Genomic DNA, 16,719 nt, shown 5'->3' with positions numbered 1-16,719 from the left:
AAGCCTCAGGACCCCAAAAGTAAGAAGAGAAGACTGAAAATCTGGGCAGAAGTTTTTCTGATATGCTGCCAGTCTGGATTGAGGGCAAGTAGGCAGGTGGATAGGAATGTCAAGATTATTCCAGAGAAAGGATCGGGGAGTGATATTAAAAGCAAACTGAATGTTTCAATGGTTACAGCAAACTGCACCAAGACGAACTCTAAAGCATTTGGAATAAATGAAGAAATAAAGGAAAAATGACTCAGTAATGTCACTTAAGAAAGGGGATCCGCCCCCCCTGTGGACAAAGGAATACTTGCTTTTGAGAGAAAAAGCAAAAGATAGGCCCACTCTGGCCTTCTCATCAAAAGCTAGACTGGGGACATATAGTTGCTGGAAGAAAACAGAATCTATGCTAGAAAACTTCAAAGGAGCAACCAGTCAAGTCAACAGCATCACAGAGGACCGTGTGGATGACAGAAAGATAAAGAATGTAGCTCTCAGGGATGCTCAAAGCTGGCTAGAGTCGGTGGGAATTCTGGCCTTCCTCAAATTTGTCAGTGAATGCCTCTTTGTATATTAGTCACCAAAAGTAGGAGCACAGGAACGAGGAAATGGAGGAATAAATTGACAGTTGTAAACATGTGGCAGGAATGTGCTGGATACTTTTGATGAAAATATATTTTAAAGCACTGACAGAAGATACAGACTTACTCTTAATGACATAAACTTCTCAAGGGTAAGCATAATCTACCTGGCCACACAGTGTCCATTAAAATGATCTGAGAGGTCAGAGGTCACTATATTTTTTCTGGTGTATAGTCCATGCATTCTGCACCAAAGCCCCATGAATGGTCACACATTACATCAAAACAGAAGAGAATGATATGCAGTTAAATTTTCTTAATCCAGAACAGAGAAGGTGGCTGTGTGAGACTGAATTTTGCAGGTGCTTCAGGCAGGGACCTTGAAACCAAAGTGCTGGTAAGTGTGGGCAGCGTTTATGTTTTCTGTACAAATCAAGAGCAGAAAACACAAGTATGCAACCAAATCACTGCAACTAAAAAAGGAAAGCCACAGAGCAATTTTGGTGATGTTGTACTTGTTCTGGGGGTTGCCATGGAAACGTGGAAGCTAAGCTCCGGCACTTTTCATATTTACTAAGTGACTCCAAACTCACTCTAATGGCAACCCCATCCAACACAGGAGGCAGGATGTGTTTATCACAGAGCCCACAGGCAAAGGCTAGGAAACACAGAGCCAAGCCAAACGCACGGGTCTTGGCAGGCTTGAACTTGCCTGGCCTTCTGAACACACAGAACTGAAGGGTAAACACGAAACACAAATCTTTGGCACTTTAAGGGATATTTCCCACTCTGCAGAAGCCTGTCAAAATTTGGGCTAATATGTCATTTTTCCATAACACGAAATACTAGAGGTGGAAAAGACTCACGACACCTTTCAGAGACAAGTTTCTCTCCACCTCCCTCCCCCTCTTTCCAAGCTCAAATACAAAATGAGGAGAAAAGGGAGTTACCAGACAGAAGCTTTACAGAGACCATGAGTTTTACACAGAGAACGGAGAGGCACAAGCAAAACCCCCAGAGGCATTCTCTATAGCTGGGAGGGAGGTGCACTCTCCTCTGTTTGTCAGAGTTTTGCAATGAAGTCTGTGATGCATCATCTTGACAAGATAGGATGATAATAGCATGGCAGCTCAATGAATTTTGCAATAAAAATGATGAATGCACAGCAGTTTCTGAATTTGCCCTTTCTGGGAAACACCCAAGTACATGGGAAGCTTGGACCCAGACTTGGTGACTGTGAAATGATTCTTTTTCACACTATGGCTTTCTTTCGTGCCTGATAGCAGAGCAGACCAAGCTAGAAGAAAAGCCAAGGTGGCCTGTGGTAAAATTCATCGTACGAACAGTGTGTATAATTATGTTTATGCATATAAAAACAGCAGCTTGGGCAAAGAGCGATGGACTAAACAAGGGTTTGATGAGTGAGAAAGAAGCATGGCCAGTGTATGGCTGGATCATTTCTGCAGCACCTGATACTGTGACTTTTGTTGCTTCTAGCTTGGTCTACCATGGCCTGGGACTGGCTGACTTCTGCACTCTCTTTCTGCAGTGTTTATAATAACATTTTTCTTTCCAATAAAAAAAAAAGAAAATGTCGATAAACATAGATTTTTAAGAAAGAGTGGAGAAGGCACAGTGGCTGGCCTGCGAGTGAATTCACTGACAGGAATGAGGCAGGGAGGCACAACGGAGAAGCCTGGTCCTGAGGCTACCCCCATCCTGAAGGCTGCAGAGCTTCCCACTTAATGACTGTGCCGGGAACTGAAAGATTAGAAGTAAGCAAACTCTCCACCATGACCAAATTTACTGCCTACACTGCTGTGCACTGCTAGTAAAAAACTATGTGTAATTTATTTTTATACCATGAATCATTATAAATTGGCTTGGGATAATAAATAGATGATGCAATAAGAAAAATTCAACACATAGTAAATATGCATTCCACTCCAATTTAGAAAATATAGAAAAGCATATATATCTCCAATATGTGCTAGGTTCTAGCTATATTTATTTTGGCATGTAATATTCAGTTATTGTGTTATATATGGACAGAGACAGACAGACATATACAGAGAGAGAGAGAGAACACACAATAGCTAATGCTATATTATGTACTTTGTTCTCGTAACAATTACAGATGTAAGCCTATAATATCCTTTGCTCCATCCATTAAACGACCTATCTTAAACTTTCCTTATTGTCATTTGTCTTCTATACATCAGTTTTAATGACAAAATCAACTATTTGGTTTTCAGCCACACACAGTAACCACACATAATTAAACAAAGAGCCACAGTACACGTTCTGGAACCTTTGTGAAGAATCGGTGTGAACAAGCACGTCATCTGCCAAAGCAAACACGTGTGTCCAGAGCACTAGGGATCTCCAAAGGCAACCTGAGATACGGCACATGCTGCTGCTTTGACTGTTCAGAGAAAGACATTACATAAGCCTCTCAACTGTGTGAATTCCCAGTCATTTTCAACAAGAAAGACACATATGAGAAGCATATAAGCTAAAGTTTTAGACTCTCACTGAGCCTGTCTGGGAGAAGGTCCAGGATGCATTAAGCGAGCTAAAAGAATTAATCAGAGATATAATCCCAGCAGCTAGTTAACATGATCCATATGAAACAATGCCCAAGAATCCATTCCTGTCCCTAATCCACCCCTACCAACCCTGAACAACATATGCCAAGGTTTCTGATGTGTTTGTACTTGAGCATTAAGGGAGCTGTTTCTGGAAGCAGGGCAGCGACGTGTCCCTTGTTGGAGGCCTCTCCTTTGGAATCTGCTGGACCAGAGGGGGACTACATTCCTACTCAATGGTAAGATGACACTACAGCCTAGTGATAATTATCATAATCATAGACAACAGTTATTAGGTGCTTACTGTGTTCTAGGCCTCATGTCATGAACTTTACATGCACTGGCTCATTCAATTACGGTAATTACCCTCCAGGACAGCTATTATTAGTGATCAGTTTTACAGATGAGAAAATGAAAGTATAGAAAGGCAGAGCGATACCTTCCAGGCATCAGAATTACTCAGTCTGACTCCAGGGCCTCTCTTCACAGTCACCATGCCAGCCCACTCTACTCCCTGACAAATAGAAAGCTCTACAGGTTGCCTGGTGATAACAGAACACCAGCAATGTCAAGGATCCCATTCTACTTAACCACCATTGGTCTACCTTAAGTTAGTGTAGCGACCAGGGTCTGGGTCCCCCGCCTCTGACAGCCCTGCAGAAATGGAGCATCCATATTGTTATTAATCTACCTACAGTTTAATTCATGCCAATGTCTAAGAACCATTATTCCAAGAAGTTCATTTCAACATCTTTGTGTAAATACTAAAACATTTGGGGATGAGATCACTCTTTGTTGTCAAGATGCAGCCTCTGGGAAGAAATCACAAAGGTGTAAGATCTTGCTGCAGGCTCTCTTTAGTCCTGGCTCTACAAAACAGCTCGGTGTTTGTGCCCTTCACTCAGATATATCAGTCCCTGTTTCTGCTGGGAGGTGATCTGTGCAGAAACCCGGGGGTTAAACAGTAATCTCCCTTGCTACCATCCTTCTGGTAGCACAGTTGAAAAACTTCCTCCCATCTGTTCAGAGGTGATCAGGAATGAGAGCGCATTGGCCCCATAAGCTAAAACCATCCCTGACTGCATATTGCTTTTAGAGGCACTGCTGCTGGGTATGGAGAAGAGGCTGCCACCTGGCTATAGACTGTCAGTTTGCATATTAAAGAACTCATTCAATATGGCTCAACTGCCCCCAAAGTATCCCTGGAAGCTGGGACAGATGGTTTTTACTGCTTCTATATCTCAGCTTAGCAAGGTTTTCACTTCTATAACCACCCCCACCCCCACCAATGATGACTGTCCCTTTGAAAAGATAGAAGGGAGGGCATCCGGGTGACATATTCTTATTATCTGCTTAAAGTCAGTTTATCTGCCTATAAATTGCAGCTCAGTGTTACCTCATAGGATTATCAATTAGGGGCAGGAGAAGAAATAATGATGGGCTTAGCATGATGGCTGGTACATTCCTTAAGTAATGACTGTGACTGAATGAGGCTCAAATAGAGTTTGGTCTCAAGGGTTCTTTATGAAAGGTATCCATTCATTCTTCCATACTTGTTCCCCAGCCTAATGCAATTCATCTTTCAGATTCATGAGAAAGAACAGCAAATACTTGATCTTCCAGATTATGCTGAAACAGTCCTCCCTAACCAGATCATGTCTCCCAGGATCTATCCCACAGATTGAAACTGAAAATCTGGGTCATGAGTGGTTAATAGCACTGAGGGACAATACGTGGGTACATATTTCCTACTTTGCTGCTGGGTGATCCTGAGTGCATCACTGACTATAAATTTTGCTTCTCCTAAGCTGAAAAATAGGGATATTACCCCTGTCATATAACTTTAAGGTTAAAATTGTGATATTATACACAGGGACCAGCATGGGAAAAAAAAAAACCTTAATAAGTTATATATTCCTTCACAGTGAACATAGATAAGAAAGGATGGGGTTTTATGGGGAAATGTCTTCTAAGTTCAACACGGGGAAAACATCTTTCCATAACTCCACTAGGACATATGGCTCTGTTCAGGCAGTTCTGCATCACAGACCTCTTTTGAGCCTTTCCCCAGATTGGAACCTTCATTTCCTTCAGTATCTTTCTAAAATTTCCCCCTTCACAAAATACTCCTCTGCTTGTTAGTCCCTCCCCTCCTCACTATAATATCCAGTGGATTTCTGAAGATTTCCATGTGTGGCTACAATGGCTTATAAATCCCATCATTCCCTTTGCTCTTTTCTAGAGTTCTCATGTCAGAGGCTATTCCCATTTCATTCCTAGCCTTACTTCTACCACTTACTGCCTAATCTTTCATAATTACTGAGTTCTCCACTGAGATCAGAGCAGGAGAAACTCTCTGGCTCCTCATCCTGCAAAGAGGCTGCTGTCAACTCATAAATGCTGCCTTCTGTTTAGGAAAAAAGAAAAGGCAAGTTGGAGAGAACTTCACTCACTCCAAAAAACTGGAAACCCAATGTCATGTGCAGGTGCCTGGGTATGCAATTGATCCACCCACACAGAAGGAAAAACTCCTAGGAAATGAGATGCATTTAAGTCTATGATTTCCAGCTAGCATACAGGACACATCCATCAGATACTTCTGTGAGTCACAAGTGAAGGTGTTAAGAACTATGAATTCTCAATGTGACCTTCAGGACTGTCCTCTTAAAAGGAGGCCAAACACTGGTACAGATTTACCCTGGAGAGAACAGAATGGGCCTCAACCTCTGTGGAGCAGGATCCTTGAAGAGGAGTGGTGGTCTGCTGGAAATAACAACTGGAGACTCACAGGGAGTTTCCTGAGCCTTCCTGCCAAGTATCTCATGACAGACAGCATAGGGACTGCCCACTGCAATGCTGTCACACTGCAGGTACTGCAGAGTAGAAACAGGAGTAAAACAAGGCTCTATAGAGGTAGAAAGACAAACAGAAGAGGATTTGGCCAGTGAAGACAGAGGAGAGGTATGCATGCATGTGCAAATACTGGATGTGCATGTTCACCATGGACAAGCTTTCAAACAATAGAGGCTCCTGAAAGATGGGAAAGATAAAGTTCACATCAAATTAAGACAGGTGTCCACTGTCAATAGTTCAGCTCGATTCTAGCCAAGTGAATAAGAGGTAAAATTGGAATTGGTCAAAATTGAGAATCGGGTCTGTGGACATTCCACGGGTGGCCAGCAAGTAATTCTGAGATGGAATGTAGAAGAATGTCTTTAACTTAGTAGCTAAGAATTTATTTTTATGTATAGTTGGTTGCATTAACATCAATTTAAAATGTGTTAAACATGAAACACACTCAAATAATGTAATTGTGGCCCAAACAGTAAAGGAGGTTGCATAAATGAATACAATTTGGGAGGCACTGAACTCGGTATGTGAAGAGGTTTCATTTGAAGGATGCAATTCTGTGGAAATATGCAATTTGCTTCCACAGATACCTGTACACTCCATACCTGCACTTTCACTCCAAAGGGTGCTTTAAGAAAAATTTCTGCATTTGTCCATAAATTGAACAAAAAGGAGGGTAAAGTGTATGAAAATGTTACAGTGCACTGTCACCTACTGGCGACAGCAATGACTGGGTATTATTAAGCCAGAACTTCCCATTTCCCAGCCCAGTCCTCCTTGGACCACCAAAGCCCGAAGCCCCTGCTAGTATGCTTCCCACACCAGCATGGACACTATTCTTAATTCTCAAAAGGAAATCAGTCCTCAAAATGTACTTATTTTGATTATAAAATGCACATAGTTTTACATTCATGTATGCTGTCCAAACAAATGTACAATAGACATAGATACACATATACACACACATATGTGCAGGTTTTTCTATTAAAATGTCTCTTACAGGAGCTAGACTCTCTGCCAAAATCCAAGCAGGTGGAGACTGCAGCCCTGTCTCCTGTCACTGGCAGGAAGCTGTATTGCCTCCTCAACTGAACCCAGGACACGGCAGCCTGTTCTTCTCCTTAGACAAGTCTGCTTTTACAGGTCCTTAACTCTCGGCCTTGGCCTCCTGTGATAAGCGCTAATCTCAGGACAAGAACTTAGGGATTTTGCTTCTCATCTCCCTCTTCTCCTCTCAATGCTGTAAAGTGTGCTTCAGGACGAGGTCCAAGGCTGCTGCTGCTCTAAGCTGATCACAAGCCCAGCACTAGCTGAAGCCTGGGGAGATGACAGAGACAGCCTGCCCTGTCCTTGTCTGCACTGAACACTGCTTAGCAGGAAACCTTAGGTGACCGGCTGGGTTCTCCTGGAAACCTGAGAAGCACGTTACCCTGTAGCCTGATGCCTCATTCCCTCAGCAGATGGGGATGAGGTCAGCCCTGTTCCAAGTGTTCCCTGGTACATGCAGAGGAGCCCAAGTTCTGAGTGGACTGTGGGGAGAATGCTCCCCACCAGATGTTTAGGAAGAACACAGGCTACTGTTGGAAGGGAAGCCAATGCCAGGGTAGAGTCCAACAAGTCCGTGTCCTGGGAACTCTTCTAGGAACTGGTATGAAGGAAATGATCTGAGCAGAGAGGGACAGATTTAAATCTAAGAATGGTAACAACAGCTTTACTTATGGAAGCAGAGCATGTGCTAACTCCCAAGGTGTGGCCTTACTGTGAGAATTCAAAGCATCTTTCAATATACAAGGTTTGGAGGGCAGAGAAGTTTTTGTTTTATGACTTATGGCAAAGAAGACCTTTCATATAAATAAAACAACACAATGCAGATATGAATCCTTTCCTCTCTGAGATAAAGTAGGTCACTCTCCTCTCTGTACATTTACTGGCATTCATACAGATCCATCTTCATCATCTTTATACTTGTAGTCATCATCATCATTATCCTAAGTATCTATTGAGGATGTGCCAAGATGTCCAACACATTTTAATTTTCACAATAGCTCTAAGTTGTCAGAAGAGCTTGAGGCCTTGATTTCTACACTGCAACAAGTCTCTTCTTAGAGAAACTCAAGTGTGGCTCTACATTTTAGTGCCAGCCTCTGATCTCTGCAAAGATTCTGGGAAACCACTGTCCCTAATGCCAAGGATAGGAGGCAGAGGTCCTGAAATGTCAGCTACCAAAGGCCATCCATAAAGGACTCTCACTGAGGCAATCTGGAGCTTTTTGCCAGGCCATTGTATGGCCTCCCTTAATACACATTTCTCCATGAAACTAGCTGTTGCAAACACTGAACTAATTTTCTCACTCATGTGTGAGTTCCTTACAGACAAGGTCTCATTTACATATCCCTAGACCATGAAGGCACCATGTAAATGTCCGCTGCATGTTGGAACCAGTCTTGCTGTCTGTGTATAGCTGCCTCATGCCAGATGATGTAAAGCATCATTCTGTTTTCATTTTGAGGCAGTTTTGTGCTATGTAGTTTTGGCTAGCATGAAACTTGCTATGTAAACCAGGCTAGCCTCAGACTTGCAGGAATCCCCTTCTCTTGCCTCTGCCCTTTGCTTCCCAACTACAGGGCCACAGACATTGAAATACAACCGTATACTTCAGGCCTTTGCACTTGATCTCTGCAAAGAACTCAGAAGTTCTGAAACAAAAAGGTTCAGAACATTTGCGGCGCTATTCTCTTCTACTTGGAATAGAGAGTAATCAGTCTCCAGTTTGGTAACTAATTCCAAATATTTCAAAGTGTTAACACAAAGAAGAGTCTAAGAGTACGCAGAGGGCTCTGCTTCCCACAGGCACAGCCTAGGACACGTGACTCCCTCCAATAATAATCCCAAACCAAGTCAGGGGAAGGGACCGGTTTCTAGGAGGCCTGCCCACAAAGGTGGGCTCTGGCATCACTGGATCCCCTCTCTTGCTGTGCAACAGAGAGAGGAAGCTCAGATTCTTGCCCAGAGACACAGAGTCTTCTGGACACTTAAGGCAGCAACACACAACGGATGTCCACAGCAAGCCATGGATGCAGCAAGAATGTCTCTCCATGCCACCCTGGCCCCGGACAGCAGAGACTCACGTTTTTCTGTGGACGGCAGAGCATGGAAAAGTGTCAGGGGTCTCTCACTGCAGGACGGGGGCTTGGAGTCGCTGCTTTTCTTCCGGGACAGGTGCAGCTGGGCATGGGTGAGGGGCACATCAGGCACGGTGTTGAATATCTGCACATCAGGGTGACAAAAAGGTTACACATTTCTGTGAGCTAGGAAGAAAGCACAGGCTTGAATCATTAGGACCAGGAGCTTGGTGGTGAGTTCGAATAAGCAAGTAAAGATGAGAAAGGCCTCCAGTGTTTGCAGGCCTTCAATGAGACACTTCCAGGAACTGGTGTTGAGCACTTTCTTTAGGAACTGATATGAGAATTCACTTCCCTTTACTAATCCCTTCTTCCAGAGTTTTTATGGACCTCCTCTGATCTATGCAAGGGGACAGAATACAACAGAGATAATTTAAGCCACTGCCTACCAACAGTGAAGGATTTTTACTGCCTTTGCCCAGAACCAATTAATCCAAATGGCCTTCCTTTCTTCATTTTGTCTCCTCCCCAGTTATTTACAACTGCCTCACAACTTTATCTCAGACTATAAAACCTATTTATATAATGTTCCCAAACTGACATGGAACGGAGAGCATTCTCCCTCCCCACCAACCACCCTCAGTGGGAACAGCCTTCCTCTTTCAGAAGCTCCGTGTTATCTGCAAAGGTGAGCTTAACCTTATTTCAAAGGATGGAGGTGGGTGACCCTGATCCCACACACACGCATGCATGCATGCATACACACACACACATACATGCATGCATACCAATTTAGAAAATGTAGAAAAGTCTAAAGAAAACCTAACAGTTCTGTTACAGATTATAACTTTTGAAATTGGTTTTGTGTCTTTAAAAGGTTTTAAAATTTCATTTTGTTATTTTGTATTATATTACTTTTATTTTTATTTTATATATCGAACTGAGTTCCCTCTTCTACTCTCCCTCCCTCTTTCACTCTCTCTCACCCTTACATGCACCCCAACCACCCTCTCCTCCCATCTACACCCCCACACACACACACACTCCACATGTAGGGTGATGCCCTACAGGATGGGTCATCTAAATCTGTCAAGTCTTTTGGAGTAAAGACTAGGACTTCTCTCCTGTCTCTAGGTTAAGGGAGTATCCCTCCATGGAGGATGTGTCCACAAAGTCCTTTTGTGCACCAGGAATATGTCCTGGTTCCACTGTCTGAGGTCTCTTAGACTGCCCAAGCCTTCTAGCTGAGACCCATGTTCAGGGGGTCTGAGTCAGTCACATGCTGGATTCCCATCTATCAGTCTAGGGGCCCATTAGCTCCTCCTTGTTCAGGTAGGCTGTCTCTATGTGTTTCTGCAGTCTGGTCTTGTCCTCCCTCTCTGCATCTGGATTCTAGTTCGGCTCAGTGTTTAGTTTTGGGTGTTTGCTTCTGTTTCCATCAGGTACTAGATGAGGGCTCCATGACGGTGGATAAGTTAGTTGTTGATTTGTTGTTATTTGTTGTAGTGTAGAGATGAGGTAAGGGTCTGTCGCACTGTGGATTTAAAGTAAGAGTCTATTGTAGTGTAGACGTGAGGTAAGGGACTGATGTATTGTGGATGCGCAGTACGGATACAGTCTATTATAGTTCAGCAGTCATGTTGGTGGGAGTGGCTCACAGCTGTGGCAGCAGGAACATGAGGCTGCTTGCTCACATCTCAATGGATCAGAAATCTGAGGTAGAGACTACAGAAAATGGGCTTAGCTACTAATCCCAAAGTCAGCCTCCAGTGATGACTTCTCCCCACCTCCCAGAAGTTCCATGGACTCCTCAAACAAGAGTTTCAAATGCAAACCCATGGGGAACAATGCACACTCAAATCACAACAAGGTCAAAAAGTGAGATAAAAATCTTCTCAGTTCTTCTTGCTTGCCTTCCTATGAAATTTCCTTATCACTATAGCCAGCACTTAGGTGGTGCATACCATATGCGCACCTGTCACTCACTGTAGCTCCTGGGGTGCTAGCTGCAGCACCCTGTGCTTTAGAAGAAGTTTACTCAGTGCTCAGCAAGTCTGCACAACTGCCAATGTCCCGGCATTTCATAGATAACCAAAGCATACAGAGATGAAGTGGTTGTATTTATAGATATGATTATGGAAGATAACACGGATCCTTTTTTTTCTAGATTCCTCTGTAAATGCATAGGATAATAACACCCATTCAAACAATCAGCCCATTCTTTTGAACATCCACTTTACAGAGGCACCCAGTGAATGAAGCAAATGTGTTCCCTGTGGGTAGCTGTGATTTACTAGGTATTTGTCACACCAAGCATGGAGCTGAGTGCTTTGCATAAGTCTCATTTAATGCTAAACACACTTTTCCACAGCTGAGAGTATATTCTTCACATAGTTTTACATCCTACTTATCTCAACTAACATTATATGGCAGCATTCTCCCTTCAAAAAAAAAATCTTCAAAGATGATTCATAAGGATTTCATAACCTCCTCCACTTTACTGAGAGATGAGGATTGACTGACTCTTTTGTTATACTCCCTTACACTGTGACATTAGCCTCCTGGGTATCCTCTTTCCAAGAGTCACAAGTCACAGGAGGACAGCAGTAGCCATCTCCATCCCCCTCACTTTGGCTCACGCTATGCTACAATTGTTTTTCTCATGGACCTCTTTTTTGTGAGTGTATTTTAGAGCGATACCCAATAGCTGATATGCAGAAAGCTAAGTCACAAGAATCGTGAGAGTTTCAGCTGAAACAGCTGCTTTTCCTGGGCTGGCAGGTCTCTGGCCCTAATGATGCCAGCCAGCCGGCTGAGCTAGTCTCACTCCCAAACACAGCTGTTGGAAGGAAGGTAGCATCATTGTATTTTCCATGGTAGATGCAAACTTAAATCATGACAAAATGAGTGGCTGTGTAGAGCTGAGATCAACTGAAGTGAGGGGTGGAAAATGGAGAGTTATAGCAAAAGGAGAAGACATCATCTCCAGAGCAGCCAGGAGTCCTAGTAACAAGCTGAAGGATGCAATTCACTTCTGCAAGCTCTTTGAGCCTTTGTGGTGTAAGAAAATAGAAAGATTGTGTATATTGTTGAGCCCAAGGGCTGCAACCTCTAAGAAGCTTTCTTCCCTTGACTTTGTTGTCCCAACAATACTGAGCCTTGGCCACCCTGAGGTGACCAATGAGTTCCATCACTGACAGTTCAAATGGTTCCTAGACATGTGTGCTTATGCCTGCTAAGCACTGAGCTGGACATCTCATGTGACTCCTCTCCAAATTGCAGGTTAACTCAGTACAGCGCATCAGGGCATGACCATCTCATAAGAGCACCTCCCACACTGCTCCCACCCCCATGAGGCCACAGGACCAGAAGTGCAGTCCTGGGGTTGCAGCAGCCATTTGATCAGTTCATCCTCTCCAGCCAAACTTCATATAGAAACCACCATCTCAGTTCCATGAGAATGGATTTTTAACAAGTACTAGTGCCTCTAGCACCCATCTGCCTATGGCCCAGAATGCAGTACATTCAGCAATCCCTCGATGAGAGCATCTATAAGTGAATCCAGAGTTAAGGACAGGCTGTGACGCCTGGCCTCCAGATATTATCTTTTTTCCCTAGTGAAGAATGATGCATCCACTATCTACTATAGAGCAAGGGGGAAAGAAGGCAGAAGCACATTTTAAACTGTGGCTGTCAACAGCACTGAGACCATCTATTCTTTCTAAGAACTGTAGCAGATATCAATTTAGATACAGACGGATGTATGAAAAATGGCCCCGCAAACACAGCAGGAAGTGGCATGGAACACATGAAGGAGACTCTCCCTGTGCATCCACTATTTTCTCTAAAAGCTGAGTAAACAGCCTGGAATCCATTCTCTAAGGGGATTTTCTCCACGGGTAGGCACGGCAGCCCCAATGGCCAGTTCTCTAGGCCTGACTATGAGTCAGGCACAGGCTTCTGAAGAACTCTGTCTGTCAGGCTGTTCTTGGGATTCAGTGCAATAGAATGTGCGCAGAGCACACTGCAAAAGTTCCAGGCACAGGACCCACACATGATGGTCACAAGCATTTTCCTAAACGTCACAGCACCTTTGTAAGTGAAACCACCTTGACAAAGACATTCACTAAGAAGAGGGTTTGGCATGGTGGTATAGAACTAATCTGCATACTGAGGAGGACAGGACGGGAAGATTGTTACAAGTCCAAATCACCGCTGGGCTTCATAGTGAGTTCACCGCCTAGGACACATAACAAGAATGTGGGAATTATTACCCACATGGCTGTTGCTCATTTAACTTGGAAATTTCCACAGACGCAGGCTGATTTTCCAGTTACCTTCTGACCGTGCCAAGCTTTGTCAGTGCTAAAAGTTTAAGTTGGAATTCTGATGTGCCTGAGTTACACAGCTCTTTTGGTTACCTTTGGGCTGTCAAGAAGATTCCCACACAAAGAATCCTGTAATCTACAAGCAGTAACTCATATAATCTACAAGCTCTACCATGTGGTGGGAACGATGTACTCATTTCACAGAGACTTTCCAAATTAACACAAAGAGGCAAGCTTTATTCTGTGCCCAAGTGTCCTGATCAGACTGCCTGACTTACAAACTAATTCCGACTTAATCAGGAATACCTTACACATAAAGGCTAGGAAGACTGTGGCCCTGATGGAAGTCACTGGAGAATAAAGTTATAAAAATAAAAATATAACTGTGGGGAACCTTTCCAAGTATCCCCAATTTCAAGTGCCCTGCAAGTGGAATTAACACACCCATAAACACCAGGCAAGGCAGGCAGGGAAGTGTCAGTGTTGGCGTCTGTATTCAGCTAGTCTTGCGGAAGCACGAGGTCTTGGTGTCCACCATCACCAGACTTTACTATCCCTGCTAGCTACCTTCTTGCCATATCACCATATCAAATACAAGAAGGTAATTCAAAGTACTGAGATGGGTAAAAAAGCAAACAATCTGTGAAGCCAGACAGACCTCAAATCCTGGCTTTGCCACCAACTAGCTGTATTATCTCCAGCATGGTCTTTAACCACTCTGAGCCTATTTCCTCTATAAAGATGATCACATTACACCTAAGATAAAGGTCAGAAAATGTGTAACACCGCACTGGTAAGCACAGTGGTAATGTGGTAATATAAATGACAAGAAAATAACTAAAATACATTAAGTATATCATGCTGTTACAGTTATATGAATTAAAGACATGGATTATTTCCATCACAATAATTCTTATGAGGAAATGCAGCTATTGCCATCTGGTAGATGAGGAATTTGAGAATCGCTAAAATTAACTGATTTGGGCAAGGTCACACAGCTAACTAGACAAGGACCTAGATAGCCTGACCAACTGAGGAGGCTTAGCTAACTGTGTCTTGTGTGTTACTGAAAAACAAATGTCAAACATAAAGGTGACAACTTTTGTGGAATGACAGATTTCGGTTTCTATTAGGTCTGCGACTTTGAACAAATTATGTAAGATTCCAATCTCCAAACATCCCATCGGTAACAAGGCCCAGGACCATGATGAGGGCTAAGAGACTAGTGGTCTGGCCTTTGCTGTGCAAAATACATTGCTGTATTCAGTAGAACAGGGAGACAGACACAGAGTATAAGAAGTAAATACATGGATATTGAGAAGAAATTATTTGCAGTCAAGACACAAGAATTTAATCTGTAAGCATAAATTTAATTACATTCCTTGCAGAATATCATCAGCTTTAGCTACCCATAGCAATGTTAGTATCTGATATTCTTTTTTTTTCCCCATGAGCTACTTATAGAGCTTAGGGGATTTTGGCTCCTTTCTGACTGTTTTGATGTTGTGGAGACCTGACACTTGTTGCGGAATTTGTTCTTAACTGTGTTTCACATACATTTTTACACCTTTTCTAATCCTAGTTGTCACATGCCCTGACAATTTAAAAGGATTAAGAGACTCTCTATAAAGTGTGCTCTGTGCTCTTTATTATGTGCTGTGATGTTTACAGGAGGAAAATGAGGTCATGATGAGGAACTTCTGAGTCTATAGCTACAACATAGCTAGGAGGACAATAAATCACACCCAAGTAAAATAACAGCTTGGTTAACAACCAAGGCTGAGACTGTTCTTGAGACACAAATCCATCAGGGTCTTAGGTCACATGGATCTAGCTGAGGAATACATGCCTGGGGAAGGGAAGGCCCAGCTACTCTGCTCACTGAATCTACTGAGGCACCCTGCACAGGGCAAGCAGAGCCTGAAGAGACTTCAAATTTTTGAGTCAGGCAAGCCATGGCAGAACTTGCCATTAACTGTAAAGAAGCCAAATCCAGAGGAGGCCGTAGCTACAGAGAGATTTTTTTTTTTTTTTTTTTTTTTTAAAGACTGTTGGAAATCCCAAATTCTGTTGCTGTCAGAGTTTTGGCAGAGATCAACAATTTTGAAAGTAGTTTGGGAGATTTTATTTAAAATCTCTCAAAAGGAACCAATTATCTTTAGTAACTAAGGACACACACATAGGGGATATTTGGGGGCGGGGCTGCTGTGGTTTTCCGTATCTCCAGAAACAGCCTACTTCCTGCTGCTTCAAACTATAGTCCCATTTGAGGGGTAGTAAAGGAGCTTCCCAATACAAATGATTATTGGTGTACCTGAAGTTAAATAGGACAATTATGTACTCAGACGGACAAACTTACTACATGGATAAAGCACTTGGGATAAGAGAGAACAGGAGGGTTGCATTCCTATGTACAAGTGCATCTGCCTTGCTTCCTCGGGTTTACAAAGACAGGACCAAACAGAACAGCAGGGCAGTTTTAGTGGATCCAGGCGCACATTAGCATTATTAGTGTCAATTCTACATATCATCACTTGAAAAACCAAGAAAATGAAAAGCAAATGCCAAACACCTGCCAGTTAAAGATAACCAACCACATTAATTATAATTTGTGTGTGTGGAGTCAAACAGCAGTGCAATAAATTGGGTGCCATCAACATTATTTGCAGGGGCAAATGAAAGCAATTTAGTGGGCCCAAATGGATTCAAATCACATTGTATGGAGGATGATGTATTTCATTGGGGGTACAAGGCTGCACAGAGTGAGGGTATTTACCTTAGGTATTCAGTAAGGTCACCTATGGTTGCTACCTTATCTCTTTGGCACATGAGATTAGGAGTTAACATATGTTAAAAAGGATACATTTCTGACATCTAACAGTTTAAAGATCTACCCTGTTTATCTCCCTCAAAGCCCACTGATAGACTGCAAGGTAACTCTCACAATTCACAGACACTAATGGGTCTTGAGGGTGAAGATGACATAGCACACCACTCACTGGTATGAGTACACAGAGACATCCTGATTCTTCTCCAGAAACCTTCTCCAGAGCCACAGTCAAGAGAAAGGTCATAAACTGTCACAGAGCCTAAGGCATCAATACTATCAGTATGTGTTGGAGCTTAACAGTACAGTATAACAAACACAACCAGCCTGAAGCTTCAGGCTTAACCAAGGGCACAAGAAGACAGTGTGCTTTCTAAATAAGGCTGTTCATCCCTGACACCCAAAACCTGACAAGTTAAGCTGTACAAAGTAATGAGG

At 43.0% G+C, this 16,719-nt stretch overlaps 1 protein-coding gene across 4 annotated transcripts in view; it reads right to left on the bottom strand.

Moving 5' to 3' along the window:
* Positions 1–16,719, bottom strand: part of Arhgap26 (Rho GTPase activating protein 26) — a 369,188-nt gene that overhangs the window by 76,442 nt on the left and 276,027 nt on the right. For all 4 annotated transcript variants that reach the window (XM_051201017.1, XM_051201020.1, XM_051201018.1 and 1 more), the window contains exon 19: positions 9,133–9,271. In XM_051201017.1, coding sequence (XP_051056974.1) covers positions 9,133–9,271 — 139 coding nt within the window. The remainder of the gene's footprint in view (positions 1–9,132; positions 9,272–16,719) is intronic.

Source organism: Phodopus roborovskii, unplaced genomic scaffold (assembly GCF_943737965.1).
Source record: "Phodopus roborovskii unplaced genomic scaffold, PHOROB, whole genome shotgun sequence".
Classification (NCBI taxonomy): Eukaryota; Metazoa; Chordata; class Mammalia; order Rodentia; family Cricetidae; genus Phodopus; species Phodopus roborovskii.
Note: the sequence above shows the minus strand (reverse complement) of the source record. Positions and strands in the feature narration are given on the sequence as shown.